At 40.1% G+C, this 17,151-nt stretch overlaps 3 protein-coding genes and 2 non-coding genes across 12 annotated transcripts in view; 4 read left to right on the top strand and 1 right to left on the bottom strand.

The window, feature by feature from the left end:
- The window catches only part of si:dkeyp-9d4.3 (caskin-1), a 105,639-nt gene extending 97,785 nt beyond the window's left edge, over window positions 1-7,854 (top strand). For 4 of the 7 annotated variants that reach the window (XM_044114754.1, XM_044114759.1, XM_044114760.1 and 1 more), the window contains 6 exons: window positions 1,183-4,511; window positions 4,956-5,209; window positions 6,724-6,833; window positions 7,029-7,077; window positions 7,271-7,362; window positions 7,698-7,854. In XM_044114754.1, the coding sequence (XP_043970689.1) occupies window positions 1,183-1,267 (85 nt within the window). In that variant the 3' untranslated portion in view covers window positions 1,268-4,511; window positions 4,956-5,209; window positions 6,724-6,833; ... (1 more) ...; window positions 7,271-7,362; window positions 7,698-7,854. Of the gene's footprint in view, window positions 1-1,182; window positions 5,216-5,286; window positions 5,389-6,723; window positions 6,834-7,028; window positions 7,078-7,270; window positions 7,363-7,697 lie in introns of all 7 variants that reach the window. The other 3 variants (XM_044114758.1, XM_044114757.1, XM_044114756.1) reach the window with 3 other exon arrangements.
- Window positions 6,875-6,963, top strand: LOC122830453. Its single transcript, XR_006370536.1, has one exon. It is a non-coding gene; the product is annotated as a small nucleolar RNA SNORD60 (small nucleolar RNA).
- On the top strand, window positions 7,111-7,199 carry LOC122830452. Its single transcript, XR_006370535.1, has one exon. It is a non-coding gene; the product is annotated as a small nucleolar RNA SNORD60 (small nucleolar RNA).
- A 510-nt stretch (window positions 7,855-8,364) lies between the features above and the next one.
- LOC122829869 (guanine nucleotide-binding protein G(I)/G(S)/G(O) subunit gamma-13-like) lies at window positions 8,365-13,596 on the top strand. The gene is made up of 3 exons (XM_044114767.1): window positions 8,365-8,817; window positions 12,785-12,892; window positions 13,232-13,596. The coding sequence occupies exons 2-3, from the start codon at window positions 12,795-12,797 to the stop codon at window positions 13,335-13,337; spliced, it is 204 nt and encodes a 67-aa protein (XP_043970702.1). The 5' UTR covers window positions 8,365-8,817; window positions 12,785-12,794; the 3' UTR covers window positions 13,338-13,596.
- Window positions 13,582-17,151, bottom strand: part of chtf18 (CTF18, chromosome transmission fidelity factor 18 homolog (S. cerevisiae)) — a 50,418-nt gene continuing 46,848 nt past the window's right edge. For both annotated transcript variants that reach the window (XM_044114762.1, XM_044114763.1), the window contains exon 22: window positions 13,582-13,753. In XM_044114762.1, the coding sequence (XP_043970697.1) occupies window positions 13,632-13,753 (122 nt within the window). In that variant the 3' untranslated portion in view covers window positions 13,582-13,631. The remainder of the gene's footprint in view (window positions 13,754-17,151) is intronic.

Consider the following 17,151-nt stretch of genomic DNA (forward strand, 5'->3'; position numbering starts at 1 on the left):
GTAAACAACTCGACCCATCCTGAGTTTGTCCTAGACCCGTTACTGCTTCTGTTTTTAGACCACCATTTGAGTAAACAGTGTAACTTGTCCCATTTTTAGATTTCACTTACCGTCTTCCAGCTCCGCTTGTTGCAGCCGCAGGGTGAGTCAAGTGTAAATCTTCTGGGACGTGTGATTGATAGGGTCTTTTTTCTACTGCTGCTCAAGTGGAGCACTGCGGCTGAGTTTATTCCTGTCTGATTAACTTCTGTTCCTTTCTTACTTTCTTGAATTCAGATTATAATCAGTAGATTAACACGATCAGGTATTCTCATTTGGTTTTCTCTGCGCCGTATACATTGCAGGCTTATTAAATGTGCCACTGAAGCCTGATTGGGCATATTGTGACAACATATTGTGACAACATATTGTGACAATATTTTTGTCACAATATTTTGTGATACTACTGTTATAACAATAAAAGTGACACTAATAACTATATGTAACTTATTTTTTAGGTAAATGTATGGGTGTGACTGTGTCATAACAACTAGGCCCAAAAATAATGATCTTGAAAAATATTTCCATTTGTAATGCGCTTCAATAGGACACCAATCACAAAAGGTGTGTTTGTATCATGAAACTGCACAGTAGGCTTGAGGGGAAATATGTATTTTCATATTTCTTGATGCTTCTACTGAAGAAACAGCTGAGAAAACAGTACAAGTAACAATCCCAGCAGAAAGGACAATGTGGGAAAATTTGAAACATTAAATGGAATTTATTGTGACAACAATAAATCAAAATTGTTAAAAGAAATTCATTGCAATAAATGATAAATGATACAATAAATGCCCACCCCTACTATCAAGCAAATAATTCTGTTCCAACCCGGCCTGCATTTTGGTGCCTGGGCCATGATTCTAATCTCTACTGGGTTTATCTGTCTCATGTCTTTTCATCTCTCATTGGAATTGATTTGGTTTTGGTGTGCCAGATCACAGTCACTGCACAGCCTCAGGAAGTCGTTTTATCCATCTCTCCATCCTACAGTGAAAGTCTGATCACTGTAGAAAATATCCAAATGAATTTAGCAAATTTGGACATTTTAAGTTAAGAAAAAATTACATTTTGCTGGAGCTTTTATTCCTGGTATTAGTGGTGGAGCCTTATAAATTTTTCCCATCTTAATTCTGTTTCCAGCAAAAAAGCAACAGTCTCCATCCTGGATGACATCGGCAGTATGTTTGACGACTTGGCAGACCAGCTGGATGCAATGCTGGACTGAACTCACATCCACATGCTTCTTCCAACAAGGTTCTCCATTCTGCCCCCCTCACTGTGTGCAGGTGTACAAAGAAAAGTCTTTCCCAAGGCTAAATGTTGACGTGCAAATTTTTTTGTAAGAGCTTCCCGAGTATCCTCATGCAGATGCCAAGGAGTGGGAGAGCTGTTTGTTGCTCCTTCTCTTGCTGCAAGGACAATGCTCCCACACAACCTCTGACCTCTGCAGTCCACATGACGATGCCTCTGCCCAGCCCCAGACGGCTGCGTGGACCGAGAAGCACAATCTTTTTGCGTATCCTTTTATCTGATAAGCATATTGCTTGCAAGCCTAAGCACAGAAATAGTCTGACAGGCAGATTGATAACCTGATAGAAAACAGAGGGATTTTTTTAAAAAGCACACAGAAAGAAAAGCTGCTGTCCGAGTCCACCAATCTGAAAACAGAATCCCTTTTTTCCAGATGAATTGTAGCCTCTTTCTGCTCTGTGTGAGTGGAGGACTCCTGTCCCGCGTGTCGTCTCTGTTCATGTTGTCGTCGGTGCCGTTGCTGTTATCGTTGGCTTTGTTGTTTCGAGTGTGTGTAGTCCCTGCTTATACGCTTCAGTCAGTTTTCCCACCCATTTTGAGCAGACAAACTAAACACAGATGTGTCCATAAATTTATAAGAAATGCAAACAAGCACACACACACACACACACACACACACACGCACACACACACACGCATTCATACACACATTGGTGGGACTTCTATTATTTTAAATATTGCTAGTGGTGTTGCTGTTTATCTATCATGTGTGGAAGGGTGGCTTGGAAATAATGAATGAAAAACACATGCAAATAGGCACACACACATACACACACACACACACACACCCATGTGGTATATCCCTGTGTGCTGCTGCAGTGAATGGTGTTTTCAGAAGATACTCCTATATTTCAGTGCTTTACATCGTACATACAGTAAAAAAAGACACATAGTTTATAGTAGACCTGGATATTTGAGCTGTTAGAGCTCCATCTACTGTCGGTTAGTGAAGTTGCCCTTATCTGACCTACTTCTTCTTTGAAACCTGTGTCTAATTAGGTAACTCTGGAAATCTCTGTGCCTTCGCAGTGTACTTTATATATTATTTAGTTTTTTGTTTTTCTTTCTGTCTACTCTAATGGTATTGATCTCTTTAAACCCTCTCTGTCTGGTTTGTTCAGAAGTAACCTCTCAGTTATTTGTGAGTCTTGTACCCCTGAAGTTTCATCCTCCATGTCTATAAGCTGTAATAAGTTGGCTCCACTCTTCAGTGATTTGCCCCAGACAACAGAAACAACCACCAGTTTTCATCCCAATGAAGAGTTCACTTGTATTTTTATGCTCTTTGAGAACAGAGATATATTTGAGAGACTGTTCTATGTGAATAATAATATTATTAATAATTATAATTATGATGATTATCATGATGGTGTTAAACATTGAATGGGCTGAGCTGATTTGAGCCTGTATATTACTGGTTGAGTTCTGATGTGTTGTGACAGCTGTTGTGTCATGGTTGGGTTCAGTTGGGTGTTTCTGCTGTGACGATGCATTCCTGTACAGCTGTCAGAAGAATAAATGTATAAATTATCCCTGATATCACTCTATGAATATTTTTATTTTTGACCTGGTACACTTTTATGTTTCTCCAATAGCTTTATTGATGCATTCCATGAGTTTCATAGAATAATTTCAAATGTTACAGTACGATCTCCAGTCTGTTTCATTGGGGTTTTATGTTATTGACCAACACAAAAAGTACCTAATTGCGAAACGAAGGAAAACATTTGAAATTTCTTCATATTCTTCAACAAATAAAAGGTTAAAAGGCCCACCCTCTCTTCTTACTCTAATACATTTAAGTAATATCCAGGTCACTTACCTAAAAAAATAGTCTGTATTTAAAGTAATCACAGTGTAAATAGCTTTTCTATTAAAACAATATCCCAAGCTCACATAAGCTGCAAACTGCAAACCTTCTGCCTATGCAGGCCGGCCTGGGAGAAGTAATCAGAGAAGCAGCCATGATGCCCGTGGTAACTAAGGAGGAGCCGACAACATGTAAGGTGGGGAAATCTGTAGACTCAGTAAAGTGTCGGCATCGGCACAAATCTAGCCTTATGAAAGAGTGGCAACAATAACTGCCACTGTTAAAATTAATGTCAAACCAAGGAGACACAGCAAACATTATCTATCTGTCTATCTGTCTGTCTCTCTGTGTGTCTGTCTGTCTGTCTCTCTGTGTGTCTGGGTCTGCTTTTATGTAAAAGTGGATTTTGTAAAGTTATTTTAAGAGTTTAAATAAAAAAATACAATGGGATGTTTTAAATAGTCATACAAGTAGAGCTTAAAGTTTAAACGTGTTCTGCAGCTCATGTGACCAAACAAGCTGAAGAGGTGAAAAGTTCAAACATTCAACATTGTCTTATAAACAACCTTTAGGTTGGTGACCTAAGATAAGATCACCAGATCTTCTTAAAAGACAGAGTCTCTGAGAGAGGTTCTTAAAAATATAGCCAGTGCTTTCAGCAAAGTTGAGCTGAATGACCAAAGTTTAAAAAAATTGCCATAGTTTCAACAGGTTGGTCAGAAAAACTGGAACCACTTTGAGGTCTTGTTAGGTCATTTAATTAGCTCTACCTCCTTACGAAAATGAAAAATTTCTAATAAATAATAAAGACTTTGTGCTATTCTGATTTAGTGATATAAATTGTGTTACCACACTCCCACCACTAGAGGCAGTAGCAAGGAGCAGATTTAGAAGTACACAGAAATCTGCAGAATCTGTTAAAAACTGTGAGCTGCGCTGAAGAGAGAAGTTTAAATCCATGCTGAGAGTGAAACTCATTATGAGTTCTTAAAGATTAAGATCACAAATTTCAAAAGAAAATAAAAGCGGGAGGTTGCGGATAATAAAGGAAATAGCGCCCCCTTCACTTCCGAAGTGCAATGGTCTCATTTCCAAATAAGGTCTGAGACTGACAGTGATCCGTCCCGCCCCTTTCTATTTGCTGCAGCGAGGTCCGAGGGGAGGAGCTTTCTACGGAAGCCAAGAAGTTAACTGCCGTGAGGTCAAAGTTTTTTCTTTTCGCAGCAACATGGAAAGAGAGCGGAGCAGTTCCTACAAAGAGCTGTTGCTTTCTAAATGTTACTGTAACTTACCACTATATAGTTTTCCTTTCTGCTGTGGGTTACCGCAGTGTATCGACTGAAAACCGGTGAGTATTTTTCACGTGCTCAAGTTTCAAGTCAACGTGGTGTTGGCACGTGGCTGTCCTACCAGAACGGCTCACACAATGTTGTCATGATTGCTTTGAAATAATAACTTGTGGTTTTGTTTACTTATAAAATATGGGCTTGAAGGGGTTTTAGTGTTTGATATTCATATCAAACACTAACACTATCATATTCATACCCGGTCAACTTCGGTTTTCCCACTGATAAGATTTGATAATGCATAAAATGGCCTAAATTCAATCGCTCTTTCCGTCTACACAATTTGAACCTTAATCTACACTCGTCAGGGTTTGAAATGTGTAATCAATAGAGCTCAAAGAATTTCTTAACCAATATTATGCATAAATGATTGTGTTTTGTCTCTTAGCTGCTTGCATGCGTACAGCTGCACACTTACGTAACCTCTTCTATGTTACACATAACAGAAACCGAGGCCAACACCATATGACCCTTTTCCTCGGTTCGGCTCGGCTCGGCCCGCTTTCAGAGCTTTTCCACAGGCTTTTTTTCGGGGCTAGCCCTGCTTTTTAGGGCCCTGCTTCGGAACAGGCCCAGCCGGGCCGGCCCTGCTTTGGTGGGTGACGCAAGCTTCGCTCCTGCTCACTGATTGGCTGTGGGCGTGGTCAGACGGAACAGCAAAGAGAGAAGAAAAAGGCTGAGTGGAGCCCAGCGCTGGATGGTGAATGTAACTCTATAATATTTGATAATTGTTGTCATTAAAGCCTGTTTTATACTGACCAAATCTTATTTCTCAAGGTAATGACACTAATGGGTTTTGGTCGGGTCAAGGTCTTACGTGAAAATCTGTTCCCCCTGAGACGCATTGCAGCTAAAGAGGCGGAGCCGACCATAATCATGGTACATCCGATCAATTTCTTGGTAAAACAACTTGTATAACCAAATATTTTAACTGTCTGAAATAACTTGTTCCCTTGTTCAATGACCTTTGGAGGGGGAACAGATTATTTCAGGCAGTTAAAATATTTGGGTTCCCCCTTTAACTCTGAAAAAATGATCAGATGATTCCAAATTTACAAGATTTGTTGTTCATGAAGAGAGGAATAGGCACAGTTAAAGAGTTTGTGATAAAATTATTAGCTCTCATGTCATAAAGGGGGAACTGATTATTTCAAGCAGCTAAAATATTTGGTTTCCCCCTCATAACTTTGGCAAATAAATAGCAAATGTTTCCAAATTCTTAATAATTATATTTGATGGTCTGATTGAGCCACCAAAAATTGACAAGAAATTTCTTTTATCCAGCAATCTGTAATATTTTACATCAGAATGGGATTTTCCAGAAAGCCACTCATCTTTTCAGAAAGTCAGTCACCAGTTCTGGCTGCAGCGTGCGCTCCTGATGCTCAGGTGGGAACGGGTTTTCACAGGTGGGAACGGGTTTTCACAGGTGGAAAAGGGTTTTCACAGGTGGAAACGGGTTTTCACAGGTGGAAAAGGGTTTTCACAGGAGGAAACGGGTTTTCACAGGTGGAAAAGGGTTTTCACAGGTGGAAACGGGTTTTCACAGGTGGGAACGGGTTTTCACAGGTGGAAAAGGGTTTTCACAGGTGGAAACGGGTTTTCACAGGTGGGAACGGGTTTTCACAGGTGGAAACGGGTTTTCACAGGAGGAAACGGGTTTTCACAGGTGGGAACGGGTTTTCACAGGTGGGAACGGGTTTTCACAGGTGGAAACGGGTTTTCACAGGTGGGAACGGGTTTTCACAGGAGGAAACGGGTTTTCACAGGAGACTGGAACCAGTAAATGGACCTGATTGGTGCACAGAGAGGAAAATGGATGCACTACTTAATAATAAAAAGCAGATCACAGCTTTTCTATCAAAATCAGATGTCTTATCTGAATATATAAAACATCAACATTAAAGGCATCTTGTGCAGCTCAAAATTGTTTTTGTTTTACCATTAAATAAAAAGTAACTTTTGTTATTTAGTAAACGATCATGCTGAGTTGTACATCATGTCATTTAAAAACACTCTTCTCCAATCATCACTCATGGCTGGACTAAAAAAAGACAAAAGATACTAAATGTTAAAAAGCATTTGTAATTTCTGCTGCCTCACATTATTGGGCCCTTGTCAGTATAACTGATGTGATGTTTTAAGTTTTTTTTTTTTTTATGTTATTCTTACTCAAGTTTTGTTTGAACTGTGTGGCCTCATTTCTGTTCACAGACTGAGGGATGAGGACGTAAAACAAACATCGCTGTGAACGTGGTCTAAACTGGACCAGTTCAATCCAAGGATGATGGTGTAATCGCAGGATTTAATCTGTGGATCAGCTGGTGAGTCTGGTGTTCATAAAAACGCCGTCATGGTCGCTTTCAGCCTGTGATGTCAAATTGAACTCATTTTTCTGACACCTACTATGAGAGCTGAACCACAGCTCCTGATTCTGACTTGATTCTGAGGCTGGCTTATTGGTGCATTATTTCACTGAGCTTTCACTTTGACATAACTTTGAACAAATCTTTTTACAGGTGAGAGTGGGAGTGAAAACTGATGTCTGGATGAAGACGGGTTAGAGAGGTTGGTTCATTTCCTGCTGATTGAAACATTTAAAGCCAATGATGACAGAACAAGTTAACTTTTCTGACACCTACTATGAGAGCTGAACCACAGCTCCTGATTCTAACTTGATTCTGAGGCTGCTGGTCTATTTCTTCACCATTTTATACAGATTGTTTTAATCCTAACAGAGAATTTTGTTCCCCATTAATAGCTTGACAGCCATCTCAGAAGACCACTGCTCATTCTGGGACTCCCTTTTATGGTAAACTCTGACGTTGCATGGAATCAGCAAAGCTAATTCTTGTGAGTGGGGCTGTGATCAGAAGATCTATTATCAACTTATCCACTTTATAGCTATATTTATACATTTTTCTAGATGGCTGTAGAGATTTTTTTCAGAAGTAGTGATACATCTAGTGACCCTTTGCAGCTGTTGAAGCTCAGCTGCAGTCTGTCTGTCCTGAGTGAGCAGAGAGCGCAGCCGTTAGCCGCTATTAGCTTCTGCTGCTTCCTAACCGTAACCCCAAAATTCACGCAGAAACATAAAGATATAACCTATGTACACTGTTTTATCAGCAAAAAAGATGATTTATGGGTTAGTTACACTTTAATCTCTTCTGCTCTCATCCTCACTGCAGATCCAACTGAAATGTTATTTGTCTCCTACTGGAATGAAACTGTTTGCATTCAAATCTGATTCTGACAAGCTGACGAAATGAAGCCATCGCATGATTTCATCTGAAGAGGAACCTTTTTGTTCAGTTGTATTTTCTGAATAAACAACTGAACAGTTTATAAAATGCTTTGTGGATTATTTTCAGAATTTTAAAGTTCGTTTCTAATGAGACTATATATTTTCAACTTATTGAAAAGTTAAAAGCTTGTTCTGAGTCTTGAGGGGTCAATCAAAACTGAACTGTGGACAATTGTCGGTATAAAAAAATAAAATACATTTTATATTTAGGCATTAAAGCTGGGCTAAGAATGAAACAGTGGAAAGTTATGTATTTTAATCTTACTGATGCTTTTGCCCCTTCAAACATTTGAGTAGTGGGGAAAACCTTCCTCAGGTCCATGTCAGCCACTGGTAGATGATGGAATCGAGAGGCGGGGTCACCCTGGACAGGTCGCCAGTCCATCACATGGCAACGCAGGCGGACTGGACAAATGACTATGCACCTAAGAAGAATTTAGAGACCAATTAATCTAACAGACCTGTTTTTGCACTGTGGGAGGAAACCGGGGTACCTGGAGAGAACCCGGTCCTGGAATCAAACCCAGAACCTTCTTGGTAGCAAGGCCACTGTGCAGCCTTGAGCCAGTATTCATAAAAAATGATTTAAGAATATAGTATTAAAGCAACTATTTCTCATTCTCCTGGTGGTCTCTGGGAGCCTGTCCTGTATTACCAGCCTCATTAGAAGAAAAAAGGAATTTCCTGCTTGTTCTCCCTCCGGCTCTCGTCCTGATTTGCCTGACTTGCCAGCCGCAGCGCAGCCGGGATTTGCATACAGGTGTCTGAGCCTCGTTTGATAGTCAAACCAGGCAGCTCGTCTTTCTCACTCCGCGCTGCGCAGCCAGCATCCAGTCGCTGTCTGAGAGGAGCGCAGGGGATTGCCGCCCGACAAACACCCACACGCCGCCTACGCCTCCTCTTCCGTCGCAATAGCCGGAGAGAAGCCACTTTCAGCCGATACTGTCGCCGCTGAAGCCCGATCAGCGTCCCCCATCCACCGGTCTTCTCCGGCAGGCCGGAAGGTAAGACTGCGGCCATCCATTATTATGGCGATATGTCAGCCTGGGATGCTGTGGTTTATCACAGGCCTCCTACACTCCTACACATGATTGCTGCTCACCCACAGAGCAGCAAACGTATTTATGTCAGAATCTCAGCTTTCTGGAGAATGGAGACGAATGGCAGAGGCGGCGGGCCAACATGGATCCATGAAAACAGATGAAGCCTCTAAACAGGAAGACCAATTTTCATGCATGGTTTCCTCCTGTTTTATCGCGACTGAAATATACCCCGTGATAAGGCAGAACGATCAAAAATAATGCAATTAAATATTAAACAATTAAAGTTGATCATTTAAAGCTGAGAGCTTTGTAAAATAAAATAAAGATGACTTCACTGTATGTAGCAGGGCTATAGAGCTGAGCCTGGTGTACATATTTTACAGGTTAAGACGCTGAGATATGGCTCAACAATAAAGAACCATACACAGTACAGTACATGCAAGTATTGTGATGAAAATGGACCTCAAGATCTGCAGAAAGTCTTGACATATTTAAACATTTCAGTACAATTTGCTTTATTCAGATTTGTATGCCGTATATGTAGTAGCACATACAGTGCCATCCCAGCTATATGCTGGCTTTAAAATGAGTTTATTTTTGAACATTTAAATTTTTAGTTTGAGAAACAAGTTTGATTTTCCACACACAATTTTAAGGAAATAACCAGTTCTACAGATATCATAGGGTCCTTTATCATAGTCCTTTCCAATGGATGGATGTCTATTTTATATGCTCTCAACATATTTTAGACCCTAGAGGTTCTTAAAGGTTTCTTTCTGAGGAATGAGATTGAATTTGTGTGTGGTGAACCATTTCTGTACTGACTGAGCCTCACGTTTCAATCATTTTCCTGTTGAAATACCTGCCACACTTGATTTGACAAGTTGAGATATTCCAAATGTTCATGATGCAACACATTCTAATGCATTGATAATTCAAATTTTGTAGTTATTAGATTACACCATCTAGCCGCCCCGTGTTTTCACTGGGAATCTGATGACTTTTTTTTTTTAGTGATGATAGAGTCTAAAGTTGAAAACCCTTCATGCCAAAGCCCTATAATCTTTTGCTCGAATTCACTATAGAATTCTAGTTGGAACTCTAGACCTCCCCACAAAATTACTTTAAGCCTAAATCTGCCAGACGTATGAATAATTTGTCAAAGTTGATGATGCAACTCTCAGCTCATGTCTGGTCACAAAGATCCAGTGAGGAAGGATAAAAAGTATTTTGCTCTTTTTATTGAGGACATAAAAAAATGTAGAAATACAAAACATGAAACTTTATCCATGCTGCTCAATTCCTTCAATTCATCTTAACTCAGTGTGAAAATCAAAGACAAAAAACAGCATCTGTTGTATGTATGCATTGGTTTTAAACAAATGGCTTATTGAGAGTTTACCTAATTTTTATTTAAGCTTTAAAAACTTGTTACTGTGTTCAGGAGAGAAGCTCTTGAGTTTTTGTTTTTCCATTTTGTGACGTTCCAATCACAAGCATTTGTTGGGTTTTGTCTTGACTTTCGGTTTCAGACCACATTAATAGAAATCGGAAGTGTGCCTATTAGTGATGGACTATCTAAAGCCAGGCTTCGAGGCTTGTACCGAGTAATAAGGGAGCGTGTCCGTCTTGTTGAAAACCACGTGACCGGCAACAAACGAGGCCTGGCATTGCATGGGTCACGTGACTGCTTTATTTTGCGTGTCGGTTTTCAAAATAAAAGCGTGATGAGCCGCTGCTTGATCGTATCAGAGGAGTATTTGTCTTCATAAGTGGCCGAAATAAAAGGAGCCTTTTATAGTTCATGTGTATTAATGATTTTGATGAAGGCACTCATCAAAATGTAATGTTTGTTATCAATTTTCTCAATGGTTGATTATGGCATATTTTGTGACTTTATAATTATGTGTTTTTATTATGTAAATCATTTTGACACTACATCGTTGCTGAAATGTGCTACACAAATAAACCTGATTGAAAAGGAGCCAGCAAGAAGAAAAAAAATCTGACATCAGGGAAAACTGGAGATGATGATTCACAAGATTCTTAAATAACAATAATTAAACCTTTCACCTCCAAAATTATCACCTTCTTAAAATTTCCACTATTTCTAAGAAAAAGAATTTTTGAAGAATTTTAATTTTTCAGGAGGCAAATCAAAACTCAAAGAAAACTGCATTCCCCAACAAGCACTGCACTCCGAATACATTAAAACAAATTTCTATTGTTAAATCAGTCGGTGACAAAAGAAAACAGTCACTGACAGTCAACATATACCAGGGCTGACTACAAATTATTTTAATAACTAAAATCGATTAGTTAAATAGGATTTAATTGACTCTCCTGTTACTAAACGTGAGTTTGACAAAAACTTTGTGACAATATTGCATTTACTAATTGTTTTTAAATATGTCTGTCTGAGTGACAGGCTGTCACAGCTTCACCAGCAGATGTCACTAGTGAGAAATGAACGAAGCATCGAGTGATGAACTTTTGGGCAAAGCAATGGACCGGAAAGCTTCATTGCTTCATGAGGCTTCATTTGGCCATCACTAGTGCCTATGTATTCAGCCTCCTTTATTCTGACACCCTTCCATAAAATTCACAATGTCACGTTTTGGTTTTATTAAAACATGTGTGCCATGGTCAAGCATCAAGGTATCCATATGTACACTTGGCACGGGACACCCTAAGTTGCAGTTTGATGATCGACTTTGTCGTCAGATCTGTGGCCATGTTTTGGACATTTGGGTGAAGAGGTGTGCGGAGCTGTCCACTGATCCACTACCTAGTGGTGAATTGGCTCCGGTGAAGAGGGAGGATGCTGGTCAGACCTGGCAGGCCCAAACCTGTTGTGAGGGTTTGCTGGGAATGTCTGGCAAACTCTGATGTGAGACGGAGCTTTAACTCCCATCTCCAGCAAAACTTTGAACATGTTCTCGGGGGTAATAGGGGACATTAAGTCTGAGTGGACCATATTCTGCACTTCCATTGTCGAAGTGGCCTATCAGAGCTGTGGCCACAAGGTTGTCGGTGCCTGTCACGGTGGCAACCCTCAAACCCGTTGGTGGACACCTTTGGTGAGGGATGCTGTCAGGCTTAAGAAGGAGTCTTATTGGAGCTTTTTGGTCTGTGGGATCCCAGAAGCAGCTTATGGGTACTGGTGGGCGAAGCGGCATGTGGCTCAGGTGGTTGCTGAGGCAATAACTCTGGCGCGGGAGGAGTTTGGAGAGGCCATGGAGAAAGACTTCCGTACGGCTTCAAAGTGTTTCTGGTCCACCATCTGGCATCTCAGGAGGGGGAAGCAATGCAACACCAACACTGTTTACAGTTCTTGTAACTGTAAACAGTTACCAGTTTACAGCACACCAGGTCTGCAGCATGGTGTGCTGCAGACTCGGGGCATTGTGGACCGGTGGGCAGAATACTTCGAAGACCTCCTCAATCCCACCAACATGCCTTCCATTGTGGAAGTGGAGACGGGAGACTCTGGGTTGGGCTCTCCAATCTCTGGGGTCGAGGTAGCCGTGGTGGTTAAAATGCTCCTTGGTAGCAAGGCACGGGGGTGGATGATGTTCATCCGAAGTTCCATGCAGTATTTCATGGACACTGGGGCAAGTCGCCCTGGATTGGCAGACTGGGGTGGTGGTCACCCTGTTCACACACATACACACACACACACACACGCCCACACGCACACACCTTTCAAAGAGGGGGGGACCACAGGGTCCTCAGCAGGGTCCTGGAGGATGCTGGCCCAAGTGGCTGAGAGAAAGGGAAGTCTGGGCCTCCCTTCTTAGGTCTTGTCTAAGGATCAAGGTTGTGGTCAACTGGCTTAAATAGCTAGACTGTGTTTTGAATATTTAAGTGACAAGCTACTGTTTCAAATGTTCTTGTGTGTGTGTGTGTGTGTGTGTGTGTACCACAGCAGCCACATCATGGCAGAGTTGGACGTACCACAGATGAAGAGAGAAGTGGAAAGTCTTCAGTATCAACTGGCGATCAACAGAGAAAAATCCTCCATTACTGTAACAGAGTGAGTGGAGCATGAACCGTCTCTCTCTCTCATACACACGCATACATGCCTATCTTTGTGGGGACTTTCCACTCACTTCCATTCATTTCTATATCCTAAACCTTGCCCTAACCCTACCCGTTACATACCTAACCAAACTCAACTCACACCTTAGTCCTAAATCTCAGCCCTGACTCAAAAACAATGTTTTTAGTTGTGGGGACAAGGCTTCAGTCCCCACAACATAGTATGTGTCCCCACAAGGTATAACAAACAAAGAAAACCACCCACACACACACACACACCTCTCTGCCATTCTGGAATGAACTCGCTCATGGTGATGATGGTTTGTTTCCGCAGGCTGGTGAAGTGGATTGAAGGCTGTGTTTGTGAAGATCCATTTCTGAACCCTGAGCTGATGCGAGCCAACCCCTGGGTAGAAAAGGGCAAGTGTGTGATCCTCTAATGGTCACACACACACAATCAAAAATGTATATAATATGGAAAAACAAAAAGCATGCACTCTCACACCGCCTTGCTGCACAAATTCACTCCCAAACATCATTGCTTTAATTTCTGTTTATTTATTTGGAGATTTCTGGATGCTGTTGCTTGAGGTGTCAGACTGAGTGTGCAACATGGAGCATCTTTCCTTGGGTCTCGCAATGTTTTTTTTTGGCTCTTAGCACTGTCAAGCCAAATAAAGACTGTTTGAATTAACAAAGCATGTTGATGTCGATCCATTTATGCAGGAGGAGTGCTACTGAAGCTCTCTGATGTAAACATTGCGTCTGACTGCATTGGACATGCCTTCGTTGAAACGGAACCACACATCACTGTTTCCCACGGCTGTTCCCATCGCAACAACAGCACACTTCTCACCTGCAGGGACAGGAAACATCTTTTAGACATCAAGTCTAACGTAGCAAATGACCGACTACCAAAAGAAGTAGTCTTTTGGTATTTAGCCACAAAAATGATCTGTCTGAGTAAGGCAACTGACAGGAACGATGTCAGACTCCATGAAATCTGCAGAGGGTAAAATTATTCAAGTACTGACTGAAAATGAAAGCGGATCTCTTTCTGTCTTAGCATGTTAACACAAACCTGCATGTTGTAGAGCAACAATCTGTTAAAATTGCTTTAATGGTGTATTGTGGTGGCGTAGGGGTTAAGCTCAACCCATGTATGGAGGCCTTAGTCCTCAACTCAGCCGTCGCAGGTTCAATTCCGGCCTGGTGACCTTTGCCAAATGTCTTTCCTCCTTTCACATTACCAACTTTTCTGTCAATTAACTATCAAATAAAGGCCACTAGAGCCAATAAAACCTTTTTTTAAAATACTGCTTTAATAATGGCCAGACTAGGTGATGAGCAGTTACTCAGGTCAAAACTTAAAAACAATAAATTATCAAAATATTGAAATATCATAGACATGTCAAACTGTGATAAAATAAAAGTGAATGAAATGGAACCCAAAATAGACAGCTTTCCATTTAATGGCTTAGAAGTAAACCAGGACAGATCACAAGTTTAATTCAAATCCAGTAAGTTTAGCTCCAGTTTTATGAAAGTAAATATGTCACCAAGATTTGAATTAAAAAAATATCACTGAAATTTTAATGTTACTCTTTCAGTGTTAAAATATATTCAGAATACATTTTTAACCTTGTGGCTGGTTGTTGGAATCTGACATCCATTGCTAATGTCTGTGACCTGAAGTAACCTTTTAATCTTTACACACTGAATTTCAGACAGTAAAACTGAACCAATTGAATCTGAAAAAAATGAAAATATTGCTTTTGAATTTTGAAAAGTAGAATTTTTTTATATGCCAAATTTTTTAACACTGAAAAGTTGAACAGTTATTGAAAATTCGATCACTTCGAAATAGCAATGTGAAGTTTTAGCTTGAAGTGAAAATAAATGAAATTTCAATCACGTAAAAATAATAATGAACCTTTTTTATGTTAAAATGTATTCTGGATATATTTTAACACGGAAAGAGTAAGTACAAATATACAACATTAAAATTTCAGTGGCAACAGGACATTCAACTGATTCAATATTCTACAAGATAAAATATCCATCCCCTTTTTTGGGTCTGATTCAGAATTTCAATATCTGGGGGGAGATATAAGGCCTAAAAATAATCTTCCTAAAGTACAAAAAGATATTAAAAGACTTTACTAGATGGATGAGTCTGCCAATTTCATGGATACGGAGAATAAGTCTCATATAGATGAACATCCTGCCAACAGTACTTAACCCAATGCAATTGTTATCAATCTATATTTCTAAGATAGCTAAAAAAAATTGAAAGTGACTTTTCTAAATTTATATGGCAAGGGAAAACACCAAGGTTGAGTACAAGAACTCTGCAACTGCCAAAGGTTAAAGGGGGTTTGTCCTTCCCTAACATTAAACATTATGACTGGACTTACGGCAAAATCATTAATGAGTGGCTTCACAATTATTTTAAAGGCCAGAAAGCACCTTTCGAAAAGAGAGCATGTAGTCCCTTCAATTTATTAGGAGACCTTACAAGCATAAAAAATTCCTGTTTGAAGAGGGAGGATAAATACAGTGAAAAGTTACCACCTTAGAAAAACCAGTACAAACCTAAACCACAAAGGCAGCTGAGGTTTTTTTTTTCTTTTTTTATACAAACAATGCAAAATAATAAAAACATGAAAGTGAAGCCAACCCTGTGATCCACGGAAAGAGAAGAATGTTGATTCAGGTTCAGGTGTCAGACGTCCAGAGGAGGAGAAGGAGATTTCATTTCTTCTCGTTTGACCCACAGTCTGAGACGCTCAGATGGCAGCAGATCTCTGCCATCCGGTGACCCGCCAGAACCGCAGACAGTAAAAAACTCAGCCGGGATCCAAACGCCCGCTGTTAGAACTATGAGTGGGATCAAACTCCACTCATTCATTTTTTGCTCACAGCAAACGCGCCAAGCCACCAAATAAACAAAAGCAAACTGACCAGTAACATTTAGGCTTTGACATGCCCTTTGACCCCCACAGACTCACTACGTAAAAAATGTTTTGACACAAAATAGTTTTTTTTCCTCCACAATTTTGCTAATAGTAAAGAGAGTTTGATAATAAAAATTCCAGAAGTAAATCTTTTCTTTTTTAAAGGTAAAATCTCCAGGTACCAGAGTGGGTCCAGCCGCACAGCTGCAGGCGCAGCTGCCCTCCGATAAAATCCTGCAGGCGTCTGCGCAGTTCTGAACTTTAACTGTAGGAAAGTTTTATACAAAAAGCTATTTATTTTAAATGTTTTTATAATTTCCTTTTTTAAAACTCTAAATATAAACAAATGTTATTACTTCAATGTAAAAACATTTAAATAAATTTTTTCTAGGCAGTGCTCCCTAAGGACAATGGCTATTTTTAGAACTTGCTTCGCGGGCGACTGACTGTCCTCCCAGGCGAGCGGGAACCCTGGGCACCGTATTGGTGACCCCTGGACTAGAGTTTGTAGAGATCCAGGACAGTGCCCATTGGGGCTGCATCCCCCAGATAAAATAATAAAAGGTAAGACACTCCAGCTGACCAATAAACTACTATTTTTATGTCAGAAATGTATTCTGCGAAACTGGATATGTGATAAGCCTCCTATGATAACTCAATGGTACAGAGAAATATTTGGAATTATTCCAATGGAGAGTCTAAGTTCAAAATGAAGTGGCAAAACTGAAAACTTTAACCCTACGTTCTGACCTCCTTAAAGGAGAGCTTGTATTCAACTGGAAATAATCTCTAGTACCTTTATATTTATCTACTTTTATATGTTTTCTTTTAGTTAATTATTTTGTTTCATTACTTTCCTTCTTCTTTGCAGGTTTTAGTTATTTAGTTTTTTTGGGTTTTTTTCATTTAAGCGCAGCATAGTCAGTTTGCATCATAACTACACCTGCTCTGTCTTATGTTTGTTCTGACTTTGAAAATAAATAAAAACGAGTTAAACAAAATTTTCATGGGGTCTGTTATTCAAATTCTGATGATCCATATTTACTTTCATACAGTTTTCTCCCAAATGTCTCCATCTGCTTTGTGTCAATGAAAACAAGATCTAAGTTTAGCATAAAATAAGTCAGGGGACAATAATGAAAATCCAAGGTTAGAAAACAAGGTTAACTTTGTCTTTGAAGGACATCAGCAGATAAAATGTAGTGACCAGCCACGGCAGCCGGACACTCAGGATTAGGAGCTCTGCTGTTCCTGTTGATCGACTGTTTTCAGGGTTTCAGTTAGAAGCTTTAAGTGC

The sequence above is a fragment of the Gambusia affinis genome, linkage group LG04 (assembly GCF_019740435.1).
Source record: "Gambusia affinis linkage group LG04, SWU_Gaff_1.0, whole genome shotgun sequence".
In the NCBI taxonomy this organism is placed as follows: domain Eukaryota; kingdom Metazoa; phylum Chordata; class Actinopteri; order Cyprinodontiformes; family Poeciliidae; genus Gambusia; species Gambusia affinis.

Excerpts from the sequence above, each read along its gene's own strand:
- LOC122829869 (XM_044114767.1), top strand. The coding sequence starts at position 12,795 with ATGGCAGAGTTGGACGTACCACAGATGAAGAGAGAAGTGGAAAGTCTT. Across the intron at positions 12,893-13,231 it reads TCCTCCATTACTGTAACAGA|GCTGGTGAAGTGGATTGAAG; the intron begins GTGAGTGGAGCA and ends TTGTTTCCGCAG.